The following is a 23,183-nucleotide window of genomic DNA, read 5'->3' as shown; positions in this document are numbered from 1 at the left end:
GCTCTCTGCTCGTTGGATTTCTTTCTGGGCAGCTGAGGTTCTCTTTCTCGATCTATTTTCTGGTGACCACTTTGGCAGCTCTGTGACCAGGAGAAGTGAGCCCTGGATACAGAAATCACCATCAACACATCTTTCTTGTCCAAGCTACTGGAAAAGACAGTTCTTTTCCAGCCTCTCCTGTATGCCTTCCTCTGGCGCAGGGCTGACCTCAACCTGGCCCTCTCTGGGCTACTGAGCCCACACCTGTCCCCCAGCCCAGACCAAGACGGACTGAGCCAAGGGCTTGTTCACCCATCAGTCAGGATGTGGATGTGTAATCAGTCGTGTCTGACTCTGTGACCCCGTGGACTGTAGTCTGCCAGGCTCCTCTGTCCATGGGACTCTCCAGGCAAGAATACTGGAGTGGGTTGCCATTTCCTTCTCCAGGGGATCTTTCCCCACCCAGGGATTGAACCTGGGTCTCTTGCATTGCTGGCAGATTCTTTGCCATCTGAGCCCCCCAGGAAGCTCAGTGTCAGGGTCACTCCCAACTCCTGGAGCACCAAAAGTTGGCAAATGGACCCCTTTCTCTTGGGCTGGTTCATTGATTGTCAATTTATTTTACCAATATCGTTTGTACTTGGAGTGGGGTGGGGGGGCTTCGTGGAACTCGATCTCGCCCTGACGGCTTCCTCGCCTTCTCTACCTCGGGTGGGGGCGGTCGGGCAGGGAGCCGGGGCCTACCGTCTGCTCTGCCCTCCCACCTTGCTCCCCGCGCCTGCCGCCCGGCTGCGGACCGCGCCCCCCGCAGGCCCCTCCCACGCCGCGGGCCCGGCCCGGCTCCTGACCCCGTTTTAACCTCAGCCCCGGCACGGGGCGGGGCGGGGTAGGTGCCACCGCTCAAGACCGAGGGCTTCACGCGGGTCGAGGAGCAGGTCCGACCCAGCGCCCCCGAGCCGGCGTGGTCCCGGACAGGCCCGCGGAGAACGAGGTGAGGAGCGGACGGAGGCGGTGGGGGCAGGGGTCGCGGGCGTTCTGCGCCGTCTCAAGCCAGGAACCTCTGAGCTGGGGCGGCCGTCTGGCGAGGGCAGCGTCTTCGGGGCTCCGGGAGGGGGCGCTCGCGAGCGGCCCCGCCCAGACCCCCGCCCCGCCGCCCGAGGCCCCGCCCCGCCGCCCGAGGCCCCGCCCCGCCGCCCGAGGCCCCGCCCCGCCGCCCGAGGCCCCGCCCCGCCGCCCGAGGCCCCGCCCTGCCCCACCGCTAGGAAATGACCTCAGCAGCGGAGAGGGGCCGGCGGCCCAGCCTGCAACCCCGCCTGCAGCGTCGCGGACGCGGGGCGCGCGCACGATGTCGGCCGAGCGGCCTCCGGGCACGCGGGCGCGGCGCCGGCGCGGCAGGTGGGTCCCTTGCTCTCTCGCCACCCCTACAGCTCGCGGGACACCGGACGGCGGGCTCCATTGAGCCGCCGGGAAGGGCGTTCCGGACTTAGGAAAGCTGCCCAGGTCTGGAGACCCTTAAGATCCGCTCCTTTGGCCGGGGCGGGGGCGGAGGGGGAGGCACCGAGTCCAGAGGGGAGACTCCAGCGTGGACCACCTTTGGGGGTCACATCACCTCTCTCCCCTCCGTAAGAAGGCTCAGAATGGAGCTCAGGACTCTCAGAGAGTCGTGAGAGGGCAGGGCCAGGTTTCTGCCCCTCGGGAGGCCAGTTTAACCAGTCCGTCCCGGGGAGAAACTGGCCGGTACAAGGGGAGTCAAGGTAGCACCCAGCCCTCTGGCCGGCCCCAGCCCTGGGCTGGGCTTTATGGGCTGAGGACTCTGACTTAAGGAAGAGGGCTGGGGAGAGGGGCTTGGAACCCTGCTGGGACAGATGCCCACAGCCTGGAGCCCCAGCCCTCTCACTTGCTGGTAGCCGTAGTGGACCAGTAGCTTCTAGGTCGTCTTATACAGGCGTGGAAAGTGTCTGATATCCATGCATCCACCCCCGCATCTCAGTGCACCCTACCCCACCCCAGCTTTGGTATCAGCTGAGAATAACCCTGAGGCAGACTGGAGGGCAGACACATTCACCCTTCATCTCTTTACTCATGTGTAATCCCAGAGACTATCAGGATTCTTTAACTGAGCAGCAGGTGCCTGGCTGGTGCCCAGCTTCCACCAAAAGCCAAGCTTGGTGGGCGCCCAGCCAACCACTGAATGTCATGGACTGCCCAGCCCTATCCAGGGCCCATAGGGCTGGGAGTCCTGCCCCCATGCTCCACACCTGAGACCTCTCCATTCGCCTCTCCCCCCACCCAGGTGCTGTCCTTAGTCCCACCCCAGTAAAGAGCTGCTGCGGCTGGATAGTCATGGGGGAGCCGGGTAGAGAGGAGTATAAAATCCAGTGTTTTGATGCAGAGACCCAGCAGCTGCTGAAGACAGCCCTCAAAGGTGAGCATGGGGAGCCCCCTGAGCCTGGCTCCAGAGCACCAGAGAGGGGGACAGAACCGGAGGACTGGGCTGAGCCTGGGAATACGCCACCCTCTCCCTTCACTTTCTGAGAGCAGAAGTCCACAACATAATTCTGGAACTGGAAGACATTTAGGCCAGTATTTGGGAGTATGAATCATAGATCATAGTCACCCTTCAGAGTGTAAAGTGTTTTTAAAGTACCCAGGAAAGGATGATGAGGCACAGAAAACCCAGTTCCTGCCCCTTACGCTGGACCTGGTTTCTGCATTGCTGCAGCCCCTCTCTTGAATATGCGGAGCTGCCTAACTTGGGACAGAAGATGGAGTGTTCTGCTTGGCAGAGGAGCTCCACTAACTGTCCTGGGCCAAAGCCCTCCTGCAGCACTCAGGACAGAAGTTTGACTCAGCGAACGATTAGCAATGCCTGTGGCGTGCCAAGCTAAGCCTGCAGAGAGGCCTTCCCTGGCCCAGTTTTGTCAGGGGTTCGTGTGTGTGTTATAAGAACACTTTCTTCTGTAAAATGGCTGTCAGTGTTCCATCTTCAACCTAGTGCCAGGAAAAGACGTGTCCTAAAAAAAATGAGTGCTCTTTGATTCTTTATCAGCCACACAACCCTGTTTTCTCTGATTGGGCCACCAGGAGGCTCATGGCTGCAGCTGCTCCTGTGTGATGTTTCCTCTGTTTTCTGATTTCTTTATTTTTTTGGCCGCACTGCATGGCTTTCAGGATTAGTTCCCTGACCAGGGATCAAACCTGCGCGCCCTGCAATGGAAGCAGAGTCCTAAACACTGGACCTCCGGGGAATTCCCCCTTCTGGTCTCTTTCAGTTCAATTCAGTTCAGTCGCTCAGTCGTGTCTGACTCTTTGCGGCCTCAGGGACTGCAGCACGCCAGGCCTCCCTGTCCATCACCAACTCCCAGAGTTTACCCAAACTCATGTGCATTGAGTCGGTGATGCCATCCAACCACCCCCTTCTCCTCCTGCCCTCAATCTTTTCCAGCAGTGGGAGTATATAATGGGAGTGCTCGTCAGTGAACACCTCAAATCCTTTAGAAGCAGGTGGAGGCATATATAACTAAGCAGCTCTAGACTCCCCACCTGTCTTTACCCTAGATCCAGGTGCCGTGGACTTGGAGAAAGTGGCCAATGTGATTGTGGACCATTCTCTGCAGGACAGTGTGTTCAGCAAGGAAGCAGGACGCATGTGCTACGCCATCATTCAGGTTGGGTGGGGCTGGTAGAGAAGGGGAGACGCTTTGAGGAAGGTGCTTCTGAAGTGGGCAGAGGCCAGCAGGGCAGAGATTCGAAGGGCTGGCCTCAGAGGCAAGAGAGGAGGAGGACAGCAGGGGCCTCGGCCTTGGAACCTTGGGCCCCAGGACTGCCCTTCCCTTTCCCTGGCTCACAGGCAGAGAGCAAGCAAGCGGGCCAGAGTGTCTTCCGCCGTGGACTCCTCAACCGGCTGCAGCAGGAGTACCAGACTCGGGAGCAGCTCCGAGCCCGCTCCCTGCAGGGCTGGGTCTGCTACGTCACCTTTATCTGCAACATCTTTGACTACCTGAGGGTGAGGCCCCGCCAGCCACACCCCGTGCAGCAGAGGCAGCCCACCTCGTCTCCTGCGCCACTAAGCCAGTGCTCTGGCCCCTGCTCTCCCCCTGCAGGTGAACAACATGCCCATGATGGCCCTAGTGAACCCCGTCTACGACTGCCTCTTCCGGCTGGCCCAGCCCGACAGCCTGAGCCAGGAGGAGGAGGTGAGTGGCCCTGGCCCTGAAGACTGCGGAGGCGGGCTGTCTGTGGCTCAACACGGAATGCCTGCCCTGTCCACGGAGACTTTCACTTGTGGGGCAGGAACCTGGTGCGGGTATTTACTGCCTGTCAGGGTTACAGGACAGACTGCTAGGGCTGGGATTTATCCAGAACACAGCGCAGCTAGGACCTCCTGGCTCACTAGGAAAGCAGCTGTGGATACTGGTGGCCGAGAAACCAAACTGGGGCGGTGGGGGAGGAAAGTGGCCTTGAGAAGCAGTTTGGGGACAGGGCCTGCGTCCACCCTGGCCCAGGTGAGAGATCTGAAGCAAGTCTTTGAGCTTGCTCCTTTCATGTGAGGCAGAGGCAGTGCCCACTGGCGTCGTGTGAGGATGAAGGGGGGAAACGTGTGCATAGGCCAAGCCCGGAGCCTGGCACACAGTGAGCGCTCAGTAAATGGCTGCTCTGTGTGATGGAGGGCCTGTGCCTGGGGTCACCTCCTGCTGCCCCTGCAGGTGGACTGCCTGGTGCTGCAGCTGCATCGGGTCGGGGAGCAGCTGGAGAAGATGAACGGACAGCGCATGGATGAGCTCTTTGTCCTGATCCGGGATGGCTTCCTGCTCCCAGCCGGCCTCAGCTCCCTGGCCCAGCTGCTGCTGCTGGAGATCATCGAGTTCCGGGCAGCCGGCTGGAAGACCACCCCGGCTGCCCACAAGTATTACTACAGCGAGGTCTCTGACTAGGCCTCCAGGCTTCCTCCCCGGCGGCGCCAGCCTTTCTTCTGCCCACCTCCCAACCTGGCAGTGGAGTCTTCACCTCTGCCAAAGACTTCTTCCCTTCCAGACTTTCAAGAGCACCCGAGATGTTTCCCACTTAATGCAGCGGTCCTGCCCTGAGCACCTTCCCTCCGGTTCCAGGATTGGGGAAGACAGAAGCACACCTGCCCCACAGTCCCACCAGCCTTTCTCTCCCCTCACCTCTGACCTGGGCAACTCCTGACAAGCACAGCCCTGTGGAACCATCGGTGCAATAGCTATCTTGGTGCCTCAGTTTCCCCATCTGTAAAATGGGCACCCAGAGCCATGGATGGGGACACTTAGGGATATCAAAGGGGACAGGCAGTCGTCACACCAGAAACTGCTTTTTATATATTCTGTACAAGGACCACTTTAGAACCAAGCGTATTTCCTCCAGTTGGTTTTAATGAATCATAATACCACATCACGTGTTGCACCAGCTCAGGACGACAATTTTCTAATAAACTCTTTCTGATACTAAAACTGCTTCCTTTCGTATCACCCGAATGTCCACCCCAAGCTGAAGGAAGAGAAGGCTGGATGAGCCCTAGGTTTCTTAGGAGGAAATCCAACTTGATATGCCCCCTCTTTCCAAGGAGATGGGACAGGGAGAGCGAATTCCAGCCCTCAAAGAAAGGACTAACAGGCAGTAAACGTGTGGCTCCATCCTTGTTAGGAGGCCCACCTGCCCTTAAGAGGGAACTGTACCCTTAACCCACAGGTGTTCTGCAATGTGGCAGTGGCTCACACTGCTTCTAGCAGCAGAGTATGCGCCTGTCTTCCCGGACCCTCTGCCCATACTCTACCACCAGCGGTAGTGGGCCAGTGCGCGGTTGGCCTCGGCCATCTTGTGCATGTCATGCTTTCTCTTGATCACAGGGCCCCGGTTGTAGAAAGCCTCCAGCAGCTCCTGAGACAGCTTCTCTGGCATCAGCATCCGCCGGGGCTTCTTCTCCCTGCACTCAGTGATCATCCACTTCATGGCCAGGAATCGGCGACGCCGGTCAGCCAGTGGCACGGGGACCTGGGCAAGACGGGACAGGGGCAAGTTAGTCTGAGAACTTGCCGGGACTGCAGCCTCCTTCCTGCCAGAGCTCTGGTAAGTAGCCACACGTCCACTCAGGGCCAGCCCTGGCAAGGCTGCTGAGGAGGAGGGCCTGACTGCTCTCTGAGCTCCTCTCACCCCTGGCTGACCTCAGTGCAGCAGACATCACAGGCATTCATCAAGCCAACACTCCTTGAGCACTGGCCTCTTTCACCTCTAAAGGGAGTTCAGCCAAGTTGATAAAAGCACCACTGGGAAAAGCCCTGTGAGCTGGCTTGACTTAGCCAACACGGATCATGAACACCTAGAAACAGGTCCCTCTTGTTCCAAGAATCATTTGCCAGGCCCTTACTATGTGCCAGGTACCGTGCCAGACCCTAGGGACACAGGCATTGAGAAAGTCTATACCCCTATGAGGTTTACACCGAAAAAGGAAAGACAAAACAAATATATATTTTTTAAAAAAAGGAAAGAACCACTTATGACAATGAAGTATGATTAAATGGTAGCTTTCCTGGTGGCTCACATGGTAAAGAGTCTACCTGCAATGCAGACCCAAGTTCGATCCCTGGGTCAGGAAGATCTGGAGAAGGAAATGGCAACCCGCTCCAATATCCTTGGCTGGAGAATCCCATGGACAGAGAGCCTGGCAAGCCCCAGTCCATGGGGCCGCAAAGAGTCGTACATGACTGAGCGACTAACACTTCACTTCACCTAGTTCAGTTAAACAGTGATGAAGCATCAGTCGAACACTATGTTAGACACTGATGTATAAAGATGAGGTATAAATATAGCTCCTCACCATCAGAAACTTACAGTTTGGAACACAGAATGCTGGACAGAAGGGGCAATGGGGGAGGTACTGTGGGCCTTCTAAAGAGGTCATTTAGATACTTTTTTGGCTCTCTTCCATCTTCTGCCTGTAATTTTTATACCATGGGACTGAGATGAGAAGACCTTGGCACTCTGCAGTCCAAAGAAAGTTATCAATCTTGGCCCAACTCTAAATACCCCCACTCTACCCCGACCATTTCACACTTGAGCAGCCCTGCTTTCCCGCCCTGACCACTCACCTGGTAGAAATGGCCCCCCTTGAGTATGGGTACCAGCCCAATCACAGGCTCACAGTTTTTCAGTGCTTGATGGAAGATGGTGTAAGGGTTGCGTTCGATGGTTGCCTGTTCCTCTGCAGAAGCAGCATGGTACTTCTCAAACTGCTTCCTTTTCACAGCTTCCAGGGTCTGCAAAGGGATACAGTGGAAGAGGATGCCTCAGGTTCCCTAAAGGGTTCACCCAGCTGGGCTAGGACCCTGCCCTTTACTCCCATTATCCTGTTCTTCTTCTATAGCTGCCCAGCTATTCCCTCAGTTCTTCTGAAACAAAAACCCTGGACTAGGACAGAAGAATGAGCTAAGATTTGTAATGTGGGGCTGGGAGATGGCAGTGGTTGACTCCTGTAGGACTTCTTAAAGCCTCCACTCCCACACATAAGTACAGAGAAACTCATTTTAATGACAGGTACAGAATCCAAAGAGCCAAACACAAAGCTATGGGGAAAACAAAGATGACAGAGAGAGGTACTGTTTACCTGTGTCATGAGGGATCTGGCCAGTATTTTGTTTCCTCCTTTCATCATCATGTTGGTGAATTTACTTTAAGAAGAAAAAGATGTTTAGGTTCCCAAGGCTGTCACAGAATCCTTACTGTAGATCCTTCCGCCTTCCCCCGTATAGTCCCACTCTGTGGAACAAGTTTGTTTTCTGCTAACCTGATCACTGGGTCTTCAAATACAGAGCTTGTTTTCGTGGCTGGGGCAGCTTTGATAACCTGAGTCTTCCTGAGCTCCCGCTCATACGTCTCCTCCTCAGTCAGCTGGGCCAAGGGTTTGCGGTAATATTCCTTGTCAGTCTGGGGATCCTGGTACTCAGGGCCATAGCGGCTCCACCTCACCTGGGTTAGCCTGGGGGGGGAAAGAGGAAGAGGAGGGCAAAAGCTGACTCAAGCAAAAAGGCTTTTGACTTAACAATAGGCATGTATGCCAAACCGCCGCCAAGCGAGCAGCGGGGAGACCGCCAGCCAAAGCTGAGCTGCAGTAATTCTGGCTCTTGTCCCAAGAGGTAGGAGGACCTCCCCTAAAGAGGCCAGGAAGGTCTGCTCCTCAAGTGCCAACAGTAAGAACAGGCTCCTGAACTTCAGGATAGACAATCCGCCTACGCATCTCTCCCCCCACCTCCCAGCAAAGGAAATCCCAGTTCTGAGTTCTTCAACAAGATCACACTTTCAGATCCAAGTGACAATTCCTCAGGCAGGCAGCAACTACTAAGCTTTCAGACTGACCCAAACTCACGCAGCGGGTTAAAGAGGATTGGACTCAGTTACCCCGGCCCCCCAGGCTCTCTCCAGGTCCCCGCGAGGCTTGCCTGTGGCACCCCTCTTTCCTTCCCAGCAGGTCTCTCCGTGAAGACACAAGAGGCCTCCCAGCTGCCCGCCACCCTCTCACCCTGGAAGCCGCAGGACAGCCCTCCGCACGCCGAGAGCCAAGCCCGACCACCCTCGCACAACCTTCACCGTGGGGGCAGCCATCTTGGCTGCCAGCAAGACCCCACGGAGACTGCCCTCGGCGTGCCTGAGCGAGTGACTGAAGACTGGGGAAAGGAGCTACAGGGTCCTAGCTCTGCGCATCACCCTGTTAATCTGAGCCTGAAGAGTCTCTCACTCCGAGGCCTAAGGCGGGGAGTCAGAAAGGAAACACTCGCCCTCTTATTATCCTTCGCAGCCTGGCAAGATCCTAGGCGGCGCCACTCGGTCTTCTCAGGTCCCTATGCAGGCCCCGCCCCGGCTCGTCTCTCTCAGGTTCTCGCGAGGTTTGAGGCCGCTGGGCCGGCCCGGGCGGCTGCAATATGGCGGAGGCGGAAGGGGAGAGTCTGGAGTCCTGGTTGAGTGAGTAGCCTCTGTCGAGTCTGTGCACGCTCGAGCCGCCCCTCTCCCCAGCCCCCGGCTCCCTCCCCCCGGCCCTGCGGTGGCGCCGCCCGGCAGCCCGCGCTAGGCCTCGCCCGCGCCGCGAGCGCCTGGGGATCGCCCCCCTTCCTCAGCCGGGCGACCCGGCCCCTGTTCTCTGAGCCGCGGCGCCTTCTCTTGCTCCCGCGCGCTGCGCCGTGAGGTCGGGCCCCGCGGGCTCCGGGAAAGCGATAGCCAAGTGCTTTGGGCTGACATGCATCGGCGCTTTGGGGAAACTGTGGTGGGGCCGCGCAAGGCCCTGACTCCGGGACCCCTGCGCCCTTCCGAGGAAGGGGAAAGCTCCGAACTGGGGCTGAAACTCCGGAAGCAGTGGGTGGTGCTGAGCATACCCACATAGCTTCAGAATTTTGACCGTGTATTCCAGAAGTGACTGCTTCGTGCAGGCTGAATGTTTGAAGTGAAAATGATCCAGAGAGAGGAAGAGAGAGAAAAAAAAAGAGTGCTTTTCCCTGCAGTAACCGAAGCATGATGAAAGCTCTGTTGGGGGACCGTTCTCCCCACCCCCCGCATGTCTTAACGAGTCAGTCATTCGTTGGTAAACTACTCAGCAAAGCTGAGAGACGCAGCCTGATACTGTAGTTATAGCGGCCTATTGCTATGATTGCTCATTCATATTGCTGTTGAGGAAATACAGGTTAACCCTAGCAGGTTGCCTTTGGTCGAAGGTTTAGTACGTTGAGTTTATAAGTATGGGCTAGAGGAGGCCTCTGGAGGCCTGTTTAAGTGAAGACAAATTGGGCAGGGTGATAAGACAGGCTGGAGCCTAGACGCTGCCTTGTGCATTGTCAGTTATTTACTAGAGCCTGCAGCTTTTTGAGGGATGATGCCCGTTTCCTCCAACTGTCTGACTCCCCTTAATAAGAAACCCTATTCAGGTGGTTGAACGTAGGTTACATTTGCAAGGTCTGCAGTTGGAGGCAGGTCACAGAGCCTTCTGGGTATATGGAACTGTTTTCCCAGGAGCTCAGAGTTCTCCAAAGACGTTCATTTATCAAGAATCCTAGCAAAGTAGGTACTAGTGTCACAGTGTCACAAAAGAGGACATCTTGGTTCTAATCAGTTCACTTGCCCAGAGCCACCCAACTGGATATAAATACTCTGGAATTGGTTCCATTCACAGATATTAATGGGGACTTCGGAGTCATTTAAATGACCTCAGCTGAGTCTGATAGACTAGGTTTAGAGTTTAGACCTGTTTTTGAGGGAGAGTGGAGATGGGGGGGGGTATCTGTAGAGGCTAGAGCTGAGACTGGCCTTTGACCCTCTCCTGTTACTTGGAGTGACATTTTGGATAGGTCTCAGGTCCCCGTCCGTGTCCCTCCCGCCCCCGACCCCCGGCTACCCTGGCCAATTCTGCTCCCAGAAGAACCCTTCTGCTTAGTCAAGTCATTGCACTGCTGCTCTCCTCTGCCTCTCGGTGACTTCCTGGTATTCTTCCTTGCTTCGGTCAGCTGGATGTTCTTGTCTCAACCAACACACATTCCTCTCCTTTCCTGAAAGCCCTGTTCCCCTGTGCTCCTTTACATACTTTAAAACCCATCCCAGCATCTCCTTCCCCACAAACCATCTCTTGATGACTTCAGCCTTCTCTGAAGTCCTGTCATTACTGCAGTTAATCAGTGCTTAATGAATACCTGCTGTGTGAGGTGTTAACGAAAAATAAGTTCAAGTTCTTTGCCTTCAGTTTGATGATACTGGTGCTGGAGTGGATGAAGCCTTTTTAAGTAAAAAAGCAGGAACCATAAATGCTAAAATACAGAGAGTTTATTTTGGGAAATTGGGGATAAGTGAAATGGGAGATGGTTCTCCTAATGGGGAGATGGCACTCGAAGTGGCCTTAAAGAATGGGAAAATAGGCTAAGAAAACACCAGACAGTGGCGTGGAGGGAGCAGACCATGTTTGGGGCACGAAGTAACAGATGTTTGATTCAAGCAGGGCGTTCCTGTGGGAACAGGGGAGAGAAAGCTGGGAAGTTAGAGCCAAACTCTGAACCAGCTCCAGTTCCACCCCAAGAAGTCTGTGTCTCCTTGAGTTAAGAGATTGTCATTCATACTGTACCTGTTAAGTCAGTGTTTTGGGAAGGTTCCTATAGGTGTTTTATATAGGATGGATTGGAACAGAAGTTCTGGAAGCAAGTGAGAAGTTAGGAGATCAGGGCAGGAATAAGAAAGCAGTTTTAAAAAGACACTGGGGTTTCCCAGGTGGCTCAGTGGTAAAAAAAAAAATCTGCCTACCAATGCAGGAGAGGCAAGAGACTCGGTTTGATCCCTGGGTCAGGAAGATCTCTTGGAGGAGAAGATGGCAACCCATTCCAGTATTCTTGCCTGGAAAATTCCATGGACAAAGGAGCCTGGTGGGCTACAGTCCATGGGGTTGCAAAGAGTCAGACACAACTGAGCGACTGAGCACAGCACACCGAAAGACACTGAGGTGAATTCCCTGGCAGGTCAGTGGTTAGAACTCCTTGCTTTCACTGCCGAGGGCCAGGGCTCAATCCTGGTAGAGGAGCTAAGACCCTGCAAGCCTCTAGGGGAAAAAAATAGTAAAGACATGGAGAAGGAAGAGATTAGGACTGACTAATGAAAATGGATGAGGAGAGGGAAGAAGGAGCCTTCAGACCTGGGTGCGTGAGAGTAGGGGCAAAAGGAGCTTTGGAATGGTGGCACCATTTATAGAAATAGGGAAGTCAGGGAGGAGAAGTGATGAGTGTTTTTAGACTCGTTTCTGCGTCAAATGAGCACTTATAATTACACCCTGTCTTGTTTTGCTCTGGTTGTTTCTCGCATGTTGCACCAGAAGAGCGTAACCTCCTCAAGGGTAGGATCCGAATCTTGTACTTTTCCTGTAGTTCCTCCAGGGCCTAACTTGCTGTCTACTTAGTTTTCCGTGGCTGTTTAACAAAAGACTTGGTGATTGACTATGTCTCCCTTGATTCAAGACCTTCGCACTAAAGTTTGACACTTGACTTCCTTTCCATCCTTATCTTTGCTACGTGGAACTTGTTGCGGGACTGTTTGAGCTGTGTTGGGGCTGGGTGGCCAATGCTATTCCCCTCCCTGCTGGACCACAGGTCCCACGACAGTTACGGCTAGTGATAGAATTGAGTTGAAAATGACAGCAGGATGTATAGAGGCAGAGACACAGACTAGCATAAGGCTTTCAACAGAGACCCCAAAATAGAAACCTGGAGCCCAGAGGGGCGGTTCTGGAAGGCAGGATCTGCAGGGGAGGCTCTGGCGTCACCTCCATCACAGGTGAAGGAGAACGTTGAGTGGGTGGTGGGTGTGTGCATCTGCCGAGAGGCGGTGGACAGACAGAGCACCTGAGTCACCCCAAGTTATCTCCAGAGGTTCTTGCAGTTCCTGTGGGTGACTGAGGTCTGCTGTCTCTGGCTGGAGAGTGGGGGGAGATACTCAGAAGTGGGGTGAACCGTGGCTGAAACCAGGGTTTTGAGTTCATGTGTAGGCCGAGAGCTCCCTGCAGGTTTGTGGTAGAAAAGTCTATTGGGGGACAGGAAATGGGATTCTTGAGATGTCAAATGAAAGTGAGAAGTAGGTGGGAGCGTTCTTGGAAGCAGAAATGGAGTCGTGGCAGCCCCGGGCAGGACACATTTTTGGTGAACGCCCGTGGCTTTGTGTCCGTGTGTGGGAAGGGGAGGGGCTGTCCCCGTTATCCCCTGTCTCTGTGACATGCTTTTCCAGGGGCAAACAGTGGAAGGCGTGTGACTGCTCCCAAAATGATTGTAGTGACGGGGGTGGGTAATGCTCCTCAAACCATCTTATTTTTGTATCCTACACCCTAGTAATGTCATATGAGAACTCCAAGCATCTCAAATGCTAGGGATTAATAACAAAGCCACGCTGACACCTGAGAAAACTCAGGCGCCGGGTGGGGGAGACTCAGGGCTTCTCTGGAGGTGACAGCTAGTAGGTCCCCGTGGCGACAAATAGCCCCTGTTGATAGAATCAATCTCCCTTCCCTCCAGGCATTACATTTTCAAGGGCCTGCTAATTCTCTTTTCAAGACTGAGGACTGACATCTCTCTTTTCCTCCAAATATGATCCTAAACCGCCAGAATTTTCTGGCCTCCAGAGCAGAAATGCTGCCTCGCACGCACAGCACTGGACGCTGCAGGTCTTCCCTCTGCCACTGGGTGGCGTCTGCTGCCTCGTGATGCAGATGAGGGCGGGGCGGGGGAATGGGGCTGGCTCTGAGTCCCTGTTAGGGTTTGAGCGTGGAGCTAGTGATTTTTAACATTAGGAAAAGGGAAGTGAAGAAACACAGTCACGAGAAATCAGAATTCAGGAACCTCTAACATCACCGCTTGTTGGGAAGGGCTTTTTCAAGGCTCTCACTCTGCTTTTGGCCCTGGCGGAAATCTTCTGGAGGAGCCTGGACTTAAAAAAAGACACACGCCTTCAGTCTTCCGTTTGTCTTCTGAACCTGAAGCCCTAAATTTAGCAAACAACTTGAGAGTGCTTTCTGGAAGAGGCCGACTCCAAGATCTGAATCAGAGATGGGAATGCGTTTAACACCCTCAGCTGGGGCCGTCCTCTCGAAGCACAGGCTCTGGGCATGACTGAGAAGGGAGAGACTTGGCTTTTACCTCCTGGAGTTTAAACCCTGGGTGACCCTCTTTGTCCTTGATCGAGGAAGACCATTTAAACTTAGGGATGCTGGTTACTCAAGCTTAGACCCCAGGTACAGACAGCACAGTTCGTGCTTAGAGGGCTCAGTAAATGTTGTTAGCTTACCTTAAATAAGAGGCTTCAGATTTGTTTTCTCTTTCGTTTGTAACTTTCAGAATACTGGACAGAAAGCGATATTTGTAGGGAATTCCGTAGTGGTCCAGGGGTTAAGACTGCTCTGTCACTGCTTAGGGCCCAGGTTCAATCCCTGGTCAGGGAACTAAGATCCTAGAAGCCATGCAGCACAGCCAAAAAAAAAATTTTTTTAAGTATTTGTATTTGACTTGCTGTCTGACTGAACTAGTGAGTCTTCTCTATTAGAGAAGAAATTTCTTCACATCAATGCCTTAAAACTGTGAGGAAAATGTTCCACAGTGTCCTCCTTGCTCTTTATAACAGTTGTCTCCTTCTTGGTTCTCTCCCCAGATAAAGCCACCAATCCTTCTAACCGCCAGGAGGACTGGGAATACATAATTGGCTTTTGTGATCAGATCAACAAAGAGCTTGAAGGGTGAGTCTCAGAACTGTTAGGGGACAGGTGAGAGATGGTTGACTGGAAAAGTGAAAAACTGGCAAAGGACGGCTGGCCAGGTGGCCGAGGGTCAGCGTCCTAAAGGTGTGGTTTTGCTTGTCTCCAGGCCACAGATCGCCGTCCGACTGCTGGCCCATAAGATCCAGTCTCCGCAGGAATGGGAGGCGGTCCAGGCCCTGACGGTAGGTTTTTCGTGCTGGCAATGGATCTTCACGAGTCTGCTGGGATCTCTGAGGGGGTCAGGGCTCACACCCTCAGCCAGCTGAGCGTCCTGGATACAAACTAGACTTACCTGGACCTTGCACAGTCAGTTGTTCCACAAACGCATGTGCCCCTGTGCCAGGCCCAAGCATCACGGATGACTGAGTGTGAGCACAAGGTCTGATGAGAGAAGCAGAGAGGCCAAGGCAGAGGGGTAGGGGCCCTGGGTCCCGGGGTAGGGCTCAGAGAGGCTGACAGAGCTGTCTTGCCAGGTAAGAGCTGGCCAAGTGTAATTTGTCCTGTAGCTGAAAATGATGCCGGTCACTAGTGAAGGCATCACCCCAATGGGCAGATCTTAGCGTTTATTCAGACTCGGAAGATTCAGGACGCGGAGCCGAGTGCGGTGCTAGGGTGCCTCCAGGCTCTCCCCTAAACCAGGATGCCCAGGTTCTCTCCTGACTTCCTTCAGCTCCTGGAAAGGCAGGAGGGGGGACGTTGTGGAAAAGGCACTTAGCCTATGGGCGTGCCTGTGCTGTGTCCTCCATAGAGCAAAGGCTTAATTAAACCTGGTTCTCCACCGGGGGCAGTTCTGTCCCCCTGGGCACACTGGGCAGTGTCTGGAGACACTGTTGGTTGTCACAGGTCGGGATGCTACTGGCATCTACGTGGATGGAGGCCGTGGTGCTGCTGAGCACTCTAGCGCCCAGGACAGGCTCCCAGAACAAGTGACTGGCCCAGAACGTCCATAGTAGTGCAGTTGAAAATCCCCGATTTACAAAGATGGCAGCCAGGGCAGGGGGCAGCACTTGGGTGGTTCACTCCTTGGCATAAACTCAGGCACCAGGTCCATAGCAGCGCCTGAGAACTTGGGGCTGAGGGTGGGGAAAACAGCATGTTCATCTAAGATGAAGAAAACAGAATTGAAACATCCTCTCCGGCCTGCCCAACATGTTGATCAGCTTGTGGAAAGAGCCCTGGACCCTGAATCAGAGGAACGTGTGGTCTCTGGCCTCCATCTCCTCACCTGTGAAGCCCGAGGGCAGGATCTGCAGGCAGGCCCCCTCCAGGGCTGACCGTCTGACTGTCTTGTTATCTGGGCTTCAGCGTTTTTTACTTTAGTTTCAGCCGAGCTGCCCCAGAGGGGTTTACACCTTGAGGGTCGCTTTTGTGAGTAATCCCACTGCCCTGATATCCCCAGGGCCGTGCACGCCTCTTCTCCTGGTTAGGTCCTTCCTTGGGCGAGTGTTTATGCAGCGCCGCCAGCGTGTGGGGTCTGGCCGAGCGCCAGGTCCTGGCCTGAGCGCCTGGCCTCTGCTCCAGGTGCTGGAAGCCTGCATGAAGAACTGCGGGAGGAGGTTCCATAACGAAGTGGGGAAGTTCCGGTTTTTGAATGAGTTGATCAAAGTCGTCTCTCCGAAGGTCAGTCGGTGGCAGTTTTGTTTCTCAGAACTTCTTTTGTGCTCCTTCCCTCTCCCGCCTTACCAGCTTTCACCACACAAACCAGCATCTCCATGGGTCTGAGGTTCCCTGGGTCCTGTGCTCAGAGGACGCGGTGCTGAGGGTAGATGTGCACGCAGGGACATCTCTGCTGATCTCCCGGCCTCCGTGTGCCCGGGGACAGGGCTCCCGTGACAGCAGTCACTGTTCCTCGCCTCTTTCATGTGGCCTCCCTCATCACTTGACCACGGTCACACACTGGTGTCGCTTCAGCTCTGGGCAGCCAGAGGGTAATTTCCGCAGCGCTTCACAGCGAAGACATGCACCCCTCCAAGAGAAAGTGCGGTTGTGTTTCTGGCCTGTTGTGCGTGAACGCGCTGCTGAGCTCCCGGCCCTGCCTGACCGGGGTCTGTGCCCCCATGGATGCCGCTCCCCTCCCCGCCCGTGCTGTCTCATACACGGCTCACACCTGCGGGTCTGGAGGAGACTTGGGGACGGTGGCCAGATAGCTACCATTTCATTGCTGTGAACACAGCCTTCCCTCTGTCTCTGCCTCTGGGCCACACGCACTCAGGTATCCTGTTTCCTTTGCTCCTTAGTACCTGGGGGACAGGGTGTCTGAGAAAGTGAAGACAAAGGTTATTGAGCTGCTTTATAGCTGGACGTTGGCCCTGCCGGAAGAAGCCAAGATCAAGGATGCCTACCACATGTTGAAGAGACAGGGTATGCGGGTGTCTGCCCAAGCAGGGGGCACTGGGCTGGGCTTTGAGGGACTGAGGTGTGTGCGGCCTGCAGGCCTGGCCCCAGGTGCACCCCTTGCTGTGTGGGAAAGGGCACCAGGGTGGCCCAGCCTGTGTGACCACTGCTCCGACCCCTTTCAGGCATCGTGCATTCCGACCCGCTGATCTCTGTGGACAGGACGCTGATCCCGTCTCCGCCGCCTCGTCCCAAAAACCCTGTTTTTGATGATGAGGAGAAATCCAAGGTAAAGTCCTCAATGGGGTGTGGGCTTGGTCAGTGCCAAGGGGCGCACGAGTCCCGTGTGTTCCCTGGTGGGGTGCTGCCGGTCCCTCCACCTCTGATGCCCTCCTCTTCCAGCTTTTAGCCAAGCTGTTGAAAAGCAAAAACCCAGATGACCTGCAGGAGGCCAACAAGCTCATCAAGTCCATGGTGAAGGAGGTGGGTGGGCCCTGAGCCCTGGGGAGGAGGAGCCCGTGGCCCCAGAGCAGCGGTCCCTTCCCCTGGCGCCAGGCTGTCATTCGGCCCTGTCCTCAGGGCTCACCTGCGCGGTGGGGTGAGGGGGGTGCCGCGGATAGGAAAGAGGAACGGGAGTCGTGGGGCCAGGTTTGGGGGCAGGCGGGCTGCTGCTTTGAAAGATCTATAGATTGGGTCTGAGGCCAGTGGTCCCAAGAATCACGTGTTGAAAGGAGCTGCTGTGGGGCGGGCCTCGGCCTCCATGTTCCCTGGGCAGGCGTGCACCCTCCCTGGCGGGGTTCGGGGGGGCAGTGGGCCCTGTCCAGCTGAGCTCTCGCCCCTTGGCCCTCTCTGACGCAGGATGAGGCGCGGGTCCAGAAGGTGACCGAGCGTCTGCACACCTTAGAGGAGGTCGATAACAGCGTGAAGCTGCTCGGTGAGATGCTGCGTCACTACAGCAGCGAGGGCTCTGCGGAGGCAGACAAGGAGCTCATGAAGGTAGGCCCCAGGAGAGTGTCCCTGCCCCGATCCTTCACCACCAGCAGCCGGGCCATTCTGCATGTGAGCCGTTGCTGACTCGCTCCATGCGCCCTACGTCTTCGTGACTCTGCAGACCCGCCTCGGGGCGCGCCTGCTCTCCACCTCGCCTTCTGCCTGGGGACGCTTGGGCAGAGAAAGGCCCACCCTGGTTCCCTGATGCGCTCCTCCGTCCTCGGTCACATAGAGACTCTGAATTCTGAGGCGTGTGCCAGGCCGGGAGGTCGGAAGGGACCTGCTGTCCTGGCAGCCTCTCCGCCTGAGCAGGTGTCTTGTGACGCAGAGTGGCCGAGGCTGGCGGCAGGAAGATGTGTGTGCAGAGTCTGGCTCTGCCAGAAGCTGACCATGATCCTAGGGGAGCTGGGACACTCGGGTGTGGACGCTGGGTTGGGTGATCTGCCAGGAACTGACCGTGGTACCAGGAGAGCTGGGACACTCTGGTGTGGATGCTGGGTTAAGTGATCTGGAGCTGACCATGGTGCCAGGGGAGCTGGGACTCTGGCGTGAATGCTGGGTTAGGTGATCTGCCAGGAACTGACTGTGGTATCAGGGGAGCCAGAACTTGGTGGCGTGGATGGTGGGTTAGGTGATCTCCTGGCAGCTCGAGTTTTCCTGTCTGGGTCTCTTATTAGGAGCTGTTTGATCGGTGTGAGAACAAGAGGCGGACGTTATTCAAACTCGCCAGCGAGACAGAGGACAATGACAATAGTTTAGGTGAGTGGAACAGGAAGGGTGGTTGAGGGGGTGACCCAGGGATTTGGAGCGTGTGTGTGGCGGGGGCATCGTAAGGCCGGGAGTGACGGGTTTCTCTCCGGTACTAGGGGACATCTTACAGGCCAGTGACAACCTCTCCCGGGTCATCAACTCTTACAAGACACTCGTTGAAGGGCAGGTCGTCAATGGTGAGGTGGTGACCTCAGCCATTCCTGACTTGGAAGGTAAAGTGTTCTGGTTCCCCGCTCCCTCCGGACCAGCCCGGGTCCCCACCACCAGGCCATGGTGCAGGTTGACCCGCGTGTCAGCCCACGGGGCCTGAGGGGACTCTGAGCCCCTCTAAGCGATCCTCCCAGTAGGTCACACAGTGTCTCCCCGACCCACCACCTCCACCAGCTCTTCACCCCTCCCCAGACAGGTGCTCTGGGAGGCGGCCCGAGGCTGTGCTCAGGGTCCCGCTTCTCCTGTGCGGCCCGGGAGTGGCCCCCAGTGATCCCTGTCCCCTTCCGTTCACCCATCCAGGAAACGGCCATTCCAGTCACCAAGGCACTCTCATCGACCTTGCCGAGTTGGAGGCACCAAGCAGCCCGCCCCCAGCACTGGCCCCCGCCCCCGTCGGCTCGGGCATCCCTGTCCTCCCTCCACCCCCCCAGGCCTCGGGACCTGGGCGCAGCCACTCGGCCAGCCAGCCCGAGGTCCCCCCAGGGCCCAGCAGCACAAGCAACGCCCTCAGCCTGCTGGACGAGGAGCTGCTCTGCTTGGGTGCGTCCTGGAGGGGGCTGCTCGGGGCTTCCGGGGGCCCTCAGGGAGGAGAGGTGCGTGGGAGTGGGCGGAGGCCTGAGGGGGACCCTGAGTGCTTAGCGAGGGTGGGGAGGGCCCAGGGCAGTGTCCTCGGGTGGACATCGTGTCTGGCTGTGCTCCCCCTTCCCCGGGAGACGCCCTCTACAGCATAAAGACAGAAGAGGGTCCGTTCCCCTCCGGAAGCTGCGGGGGACACCCCATCACCCTTGGATGTCCGGGTGGTCCCATGACCCTTCCTCAGGTGAGGTGGGGCTGGGGCCGCCCCAGCCCAAATCCCCTTCTACCACAGCCTCCTCTGTCCTCAGGCCTCTCCGACCCGGGGCCCAGCGCTTCTCCTGCCGAGGCAGCTGAGAACAGCCAGTGGCCCCTGCTCCAGGTAGGGGCTGGCGCCGGGTCTGCCTCCACTTCCCCGCCTCGTCCTAACCCCCAGGCACCGTCCCGCACACAGCGCTTCGCGCAACCTGTCCACAGGATGGCGGCTCATGCGAAGGGCTCAGCCAAGCCTCTGGGAACAGCGTGGGGGGTGGGGTGGAGAGCCTGGAGCCCCCGCCGCCTGCTGGGCCCCCCTCACTCCTGCTTTCCGTTCCCCAGAGCGAGCGGTCGGACCTGGACTTCTTCAGCCCCAAACCTGGGCCCGGAGCCTGTAGCCCCGCAGATGGGCCTCTCCTGCAGCCCTCAGTGGCCCCTGCAGGCAGTTCCCTGGCCCCGGTGGCCCCAGGTGGCCTTCCTGCCCCCAAAGCCAGCCCCTTCTTGTTCTCCACTGGCCTGGCCCCAGCTCCGGCCCCAAAGGCTGAGCCCATCGCCCCTGGGTACCACGGTTCTGCCTTGGGCGACAGCACCCTGCACCAGCTGGATGCCCTCGACCAGCTTCTAGAAGAGGCCAAAGCGTAATGAGCGGGAGAGGGGTGCTGGGGAGGTAGCCCCAGGGGGTCGCGGGAGTTCCCTCTCAGTCTGGTGGGTCGGTTGGAATCTGGAAGCTGGGGTGAGGGGAGAGCCAGCTCTAGTCTGGGGGCCTCTGTGTGGGGCAGCCAGCAGCTGTGCCTGGCCTTCGACACACCTTGTCCTCCTTCCTGCTGCCCAGAACCTCAGGCCTGGTGAAACCCATCTCCTCCAGCTTCTTCCCGGGCACTGCCGCCCCGCCTGTGCTCCCCACCGGCGCCTCCGCCCGGCCTCTCCTCCCCCTCTCTGCAGGGCCCGGCAGCCCTCTCTTCCAGGCCCAGGGCAGCCCCGTGAAGGGGCCCGAGCTCTCCCTGGCCAGTGTGCACGTGCCCCTGGAGTCTATCAAGCCTAGTAGGTGTTGGAGGCTTGGGGTGAGAGGGGCGGGGGTCCCAGCCTGCAGAGTTGTGGGCCGCATGCAAGGGATGGGTGGGTCCAGGCTCTTCCTGCCAGGGTCCCTTAGAGCCAAACGCGGCCCACCCAACCATGTCTGTCTGTGCTTGTCCCCACTGTGCACTCGGGAGGTTCTTCTCAGGCTCCTTCAGGAACTTCCTGGTCCCAGGGTCGCTGTGCCCTCCCGCTTGGCTGTGGTGCTTTGTCTCAGGCCCACCTCTCCCCCTACCCTCACCTGCCCCGTTCTTACATACAGGCAGCGCCCTTCCTGTGACAGCCTATGATAAAAACGGCTTCCGCATCCTCTTCCATTTTGCCAAGGAGTGTCCTCCAGGACGGCCTGATGTGCTGGTGGTGGTGGTGTCCATGCTGAACACGGCTCCCTTGCCCATCAAGAGCATCGTGCTGCAGGCTGCAGTGCCCAAGGTATCTCCGCTTCCTGGGGCCTCTTCCTGCACACATGTGTCCACACCCCGTTCCACCTCAAGGGCACCTGCCATCTCTTCAAAGGAGCCTGTCTCTCTCTCTAGTCAATGAAAGTGAAGTTGCAGCCACCCTCTGGGACAGAACTCTCTCCTTTCAGCCCCATCCAGCCACCTGCAGCCATCACACAGGTTATGCTGCTGGCCAACCCACTGAAGGTGAGCTGGAGCTGGGACCCCACCTGAAAGCCCTGGCTGCCCCAGATTAGACCCCCGCGTCCACTGCCTCCCAGCCTGGAGTGTTACCACTTCTCCCATGTCCCTTTTCCACCCTGACACAATAGCTGAGTGAGGATGGGGTGGTAGGAGCAGGGCGTGTCCCCTGCATGAAAGCACCCCAAGGGTATCAGAGAAGGGGTGTCTGATGCACGGCCCCTCTGCTGCAGGAGAAGGCGAGGCTTCGGTACAGGCTGACCTTCACCTTGGGGGAGCAGCTGAGCACCGAGGTGGGTGAGGTGGACCAGTTCCCCCCTGCAGAGCAGTGGGGGAACCTATGACCCCAGAGGACACGTGGCGGCTGCACTCTGGAGCCCAGGCAGGCTGCCCCGAGACAGGAGGCTCTCCAGGCCTGGTGCTCCTTCCCATCCTAACCGCTGTGCTTAAGAGCTTTGATCTGGAACAGGGGCCCTGGCCGCCGTTGCCGGGCGCCGAGCCACTGCTGTGATCTCTCTTCCTTTGGCCCCTAAAAGGACCTGTTTTTATCTACCTGTGTGACTTGAAGTGGCCACGTGCATCAGGAGTGGGGAGTGGCCCCAGGTGCTGCACCCCACCCTGGGGACATGGCCTCATGGCTGGAGGGGGTTCTCCCCTTGCGCTGGCATCCTCTGATGCAGAGACTCAGGGCCCTCCTTCAGGACCACATCCTCACATCCCCAGTTCTCAGCCCCCCTGCTACCCAGGCTTCCCCTTGGCAGGCTCCAGGGAGGAGGGCATAGCCCATGGTTCCCGAATGGCCCTGGGCCCAGAGCAGGGCACTGGCGCTGCTGGATCGCCACCCCTGCCGTCTGTGGGCAGCACTGCGCTGGAACGGCCACCAGAGGAGGAGTTGTGCTGGGCCCTGGCAGTGGCAGGCTGTGTCCTATGGACATCACAGTAGGATAAGGAACTCAAGCTGCTAGAAGTAGAACTTGGCCTTGTGGCAGCCTAAACTGCAGCTAGGAAAGGAAATGGAAGAGAGCAGTGTTGCGCCTTCTCTGGAAGCAGGTACGCAGCACTTTCTGGGAAAAGGGTGCCTCTTGCCACGGGAACAGGCCATCTCACTCACTCACTACCTCTTGCTCAGCGTGAAACAAACCGCTGCGTTGCCCTTTACGCCTCTGAAGGGGAGGACGGCACCTTGTGTCCTGCCTTGGCCCCCCTCCTCCCACCAGATGGCCGGCGGGGTGGCTTGCGGTTGGGAACAGGAGGCCTCAGGATCATGCGCGTTGCACTCAACTTATGTCCTTACCTGCTGCCCAGAAACCCTGAGTGTCCCCAGCTGCCAAGGGGCACTGTCGGCGACATGTTGGGTCTGGAGGTGGTGAGATTAGGGGCCTTGCTTGAATCGAGTCACCAGACCCTATTGCTTCAACAGTGCTCCATCCGCTGGCTATAGCTGGGCCAGGGAGTCTAGGCCTCATGGGGCGACAGGCAGGTGAGACCCAGCTGCTGGGGAAGGAGCACGTGGCTCACCATGCTCAGCTGGATGAGCCGGAGCCAGCTCCGCTGCCCTCGCCAGGCTTCCTTAATCAAGAGGCCATCGCCCCATCCCCTCTCATCATAAGTGAGCGGGTTTCACTGCTTCATTAGGACAGACGAAAGAAAGCGAATCCAGTTCACTCCTTAAGGAGTAAATCCAAGAGCTCTCCAGAGATGGGCTGCTGCAGCCCTGGGAAGCTCTGTGGGACTACTATGCGGAATGTACCTTTACAATAAGCTTTAGACTTTAGAGTTATTTATGAGTGTTACTCATTACTATTGAGGTCACTTCGTGACAAAAAACTGTACTGGATATGTCAACTGCTGCCCTTGTTTTGCTGCATGTTAAATAAAACCATTTTTGCCCTATTTGGAATCTTTCTAATACAGATACCAACCACCCCAGTGTGGGGGAAGGTGCCGCTTAGGAATTACAAACGCAGGCAGGTGGCTATACCGGTGCCACCTGAAGTTTCTGTTAAAAGATAAGTTCCTAGACTGTTTCCTTTTTTAAAGAGGATAACCAGCCAAGGGGAAAGATGAGGGGAAGGGCTAGTAAG

The 23,183-nt window shown here is 56.9% G+C and overlaps 3 protein-coding genes across 13 annotated transcripts; 2 read left to right on the top strand and 1 right to left on the bottom strand.

Moving 5' to 3' along the window:
• Positions 1–862: 862 nt before the first annotated feature.
• On the top strand, positions 863–5,450 carry MIF4GD (MIF4G domain containing). 5 transcript variants are annotated; one of them, XM_081575240.1, is made up of 6 exons: positions 863–970; positions 2,273–2,404; positions 3,538–3,647; positions 3,830–3,985; positions 4,083–4,175; positions 4,686–5,450. In XM_081575240.1, exons 2-6 carry the CDS (start codon positions 2,323–2,325, stop codon positions 4,911–4,913), a joined length of 669 nt encoding a protein of 222 aa, XP_081431366.1. In that variant the 5' UTR covers positions 863–970; positions 2,273–2,322; the 3' UTR covers positions 4,914–5,450. The 5 variants fall into 5 exon arrangements, with proteins under 5 accessions (XP_081431366.1, XP_081431367.1, XP_081431362.1 ...); XM_081575236.1 differs by lacking the exon at positions 863–970 and adding an exon at positions 1,247–1,374; XM_081575239.1 differs by lacking the exon at positions 863–970 and adding an exon at positions 1,247–1,479.
• On the bottom strand, positions 5,355–8,616 carry MRPS7 (mitochondrial ribosomal protein S7). The gene is made up of 5 exons (XM_081575242.1): positions 8,513–8,616; positions 7,781–7,972; positions 7,601–7,664; positions 7,086–7,253; positions 5,355–5,991 (listed from the first exon to the last, which is right to left on the bottom strand). Exons 1-5 carry the CDS (start codon positions 8,593–8,595, stop codon positions 5,770–5,772), a joined length of 729 nt encoding a protein of 242 aa, XP_081431368.1. The 5' UTR covers positions 8,596–8,616; the 3' UTR covers positions 5,355–5,769.
• A 278-nt stretch (positions 8,617–8,894) lies between these two features.
• On the top strand, positions 8,895–22,992 carry GGA3 (golgi associated, gamma adaptin ear containing, ARF binding protein 3). 7 transcript variants are annotated; one of them, XM_081575224.1, is made up of 18 exons: positions 8,895–8,952; positions 11,274–11,461; positions 14,146–14,230; positions 14,358–14,433; positions 15,773–15,871; positions 16,489–16,612; positions 16,771–16,874; positions 16,988–17,068; positions 17,444–17,581; positions 18,253–18,334; positions 18,442–18,558; positions 18,857–19,096; positions 19,441–19,511; positions 19,727–20,022; positions 20,217–20,425; positions 20,721–20,890; positions 20,995–21,105; positions 21,333–22,992. In XM_081575224.1, exons 5-18 carry the CDS (start codon positions 15,788–15,790, stop codon positions 21,441–21,443), a joined length of 1,938 nt encoding a protein of 645 aa, XP_081431350.1. In that variant the 5' UTR covers positions 8,895–8,952; positions 11,274–11,461; positions 14,146–14,230; positions 14,358–14,433; positions 15,773–15,787; the 3' UTR covers positions 21,444–22,992. The 7 variants fall into 7 exon arrangements, 5 of the variants coding, with proteins under 5 accessions (XP_081431350.1, XP_081431349.1, XP_081431347.1 ...); XM_081575223.1 differs by having other exon boundaries at positions 11,274–11,477; XM_081575221.1 differs by having other exon boundaries at positions 11,274–11,477; positions 15,651–15,871.
• Positions 22,993–23,183: the final 191 nt, after the last annotated feature.

This window comes from Giraffa tippelskirchi, chromosome 3 (genome assembly GCF_054371585.1).
Source record: "Giraffa tippelskirchi isolate mGirTip1 chromosome 3, T2T-mGirTip1v1.2.pri, whole genome shotgun sequence".
Taxonomy (NCBI): Eukaryota; Metazoa; Chordata; class Mammalia; order Artiodactyla; family Giraffidae; genus Giraffa; species Giraffa tippelskirchi.
The sequence above is the reverse complement of the archived record's forward strand: the minus strand, read 5'-3'. Positions and strand labels throughout refer to the sequence as shown.

What these genes read in the sequence shown, in the direction of transcription:
- MIF4GD (XM_081575240.1), top strand. Translation starts at nt 2,323, where the DNA reads ATGGGGGAGCCGGGTAGAGAGGAGTATAAAATCCAGTGTTTTGATGCA. An exon ending in GCTGAAGACAGCCCTCAAAG is followed by an intron (nt 2,405 to 3,537) that starts GTGAGCATGGGG and finishes TCTTTACCCTAG; the next exon opens with ATCCAGGTGCCGTGGACTTG. An exon ending in GCCTGAGCCAGGAGGAGGAG is followed by an intron (nt 4,176 to 4,685) that starts GTGAGTGGCCCT and finishes CTGCCCCTGCAG; the next exon opens with GTGGACTGCCTGGTGCTGCA.
- GGA3 (XM_081575220.1), top strand. Translation starts at nt 8,913, where the DNA reads ATGGCGGAGGCGGAAGGGGAGAGTCTGGAGTCCTGGTTGA. An exon ending in TCAAGTCCATGGTGAAGGAG is followed by an intron (nt 17,069 to 17,443) that starts GTGGGTGGGCCC and finishes TCTCTGACGCAG; the next exon opens with GATGAGGCGCGGGTCCAGAA. An exon ending in GGACAATGACAATAGTTTAG is followed by an intron (nt 18,335 to 18,441) that starts GTGAGTGGAACA and finishes CTCCGGTACTAG; the next exon opens with GGGACATCTTACAGGCCAGT.
- MRPS7 (XM_081575242.1), bottom strand. Translation starts at nt 8,595, where the DNA reads ATGGCTGCCCCCACGGTGAAGGTTGTGCGAGGGTGGTCGGGCTTGGCT. An exon ending in CCAGATCCCTCATGACACAG is followed by an intron (nt 7,254 to 7,600) that starts GTAAACAGTACC and finishes ATCCCTTTGCAG; the next exon opens with ACCCTGGAAGCTGTGAAAAG. An exon ending in AGGGGGGCCATTTCTACCAG is followed by an intron (nt 5,992 to 7,085) that starts GTGAGTGGTCAG and finishes CGTCTTGCCCAG; the next exon opens with GTCCCCGTGCCACTGGCTGA.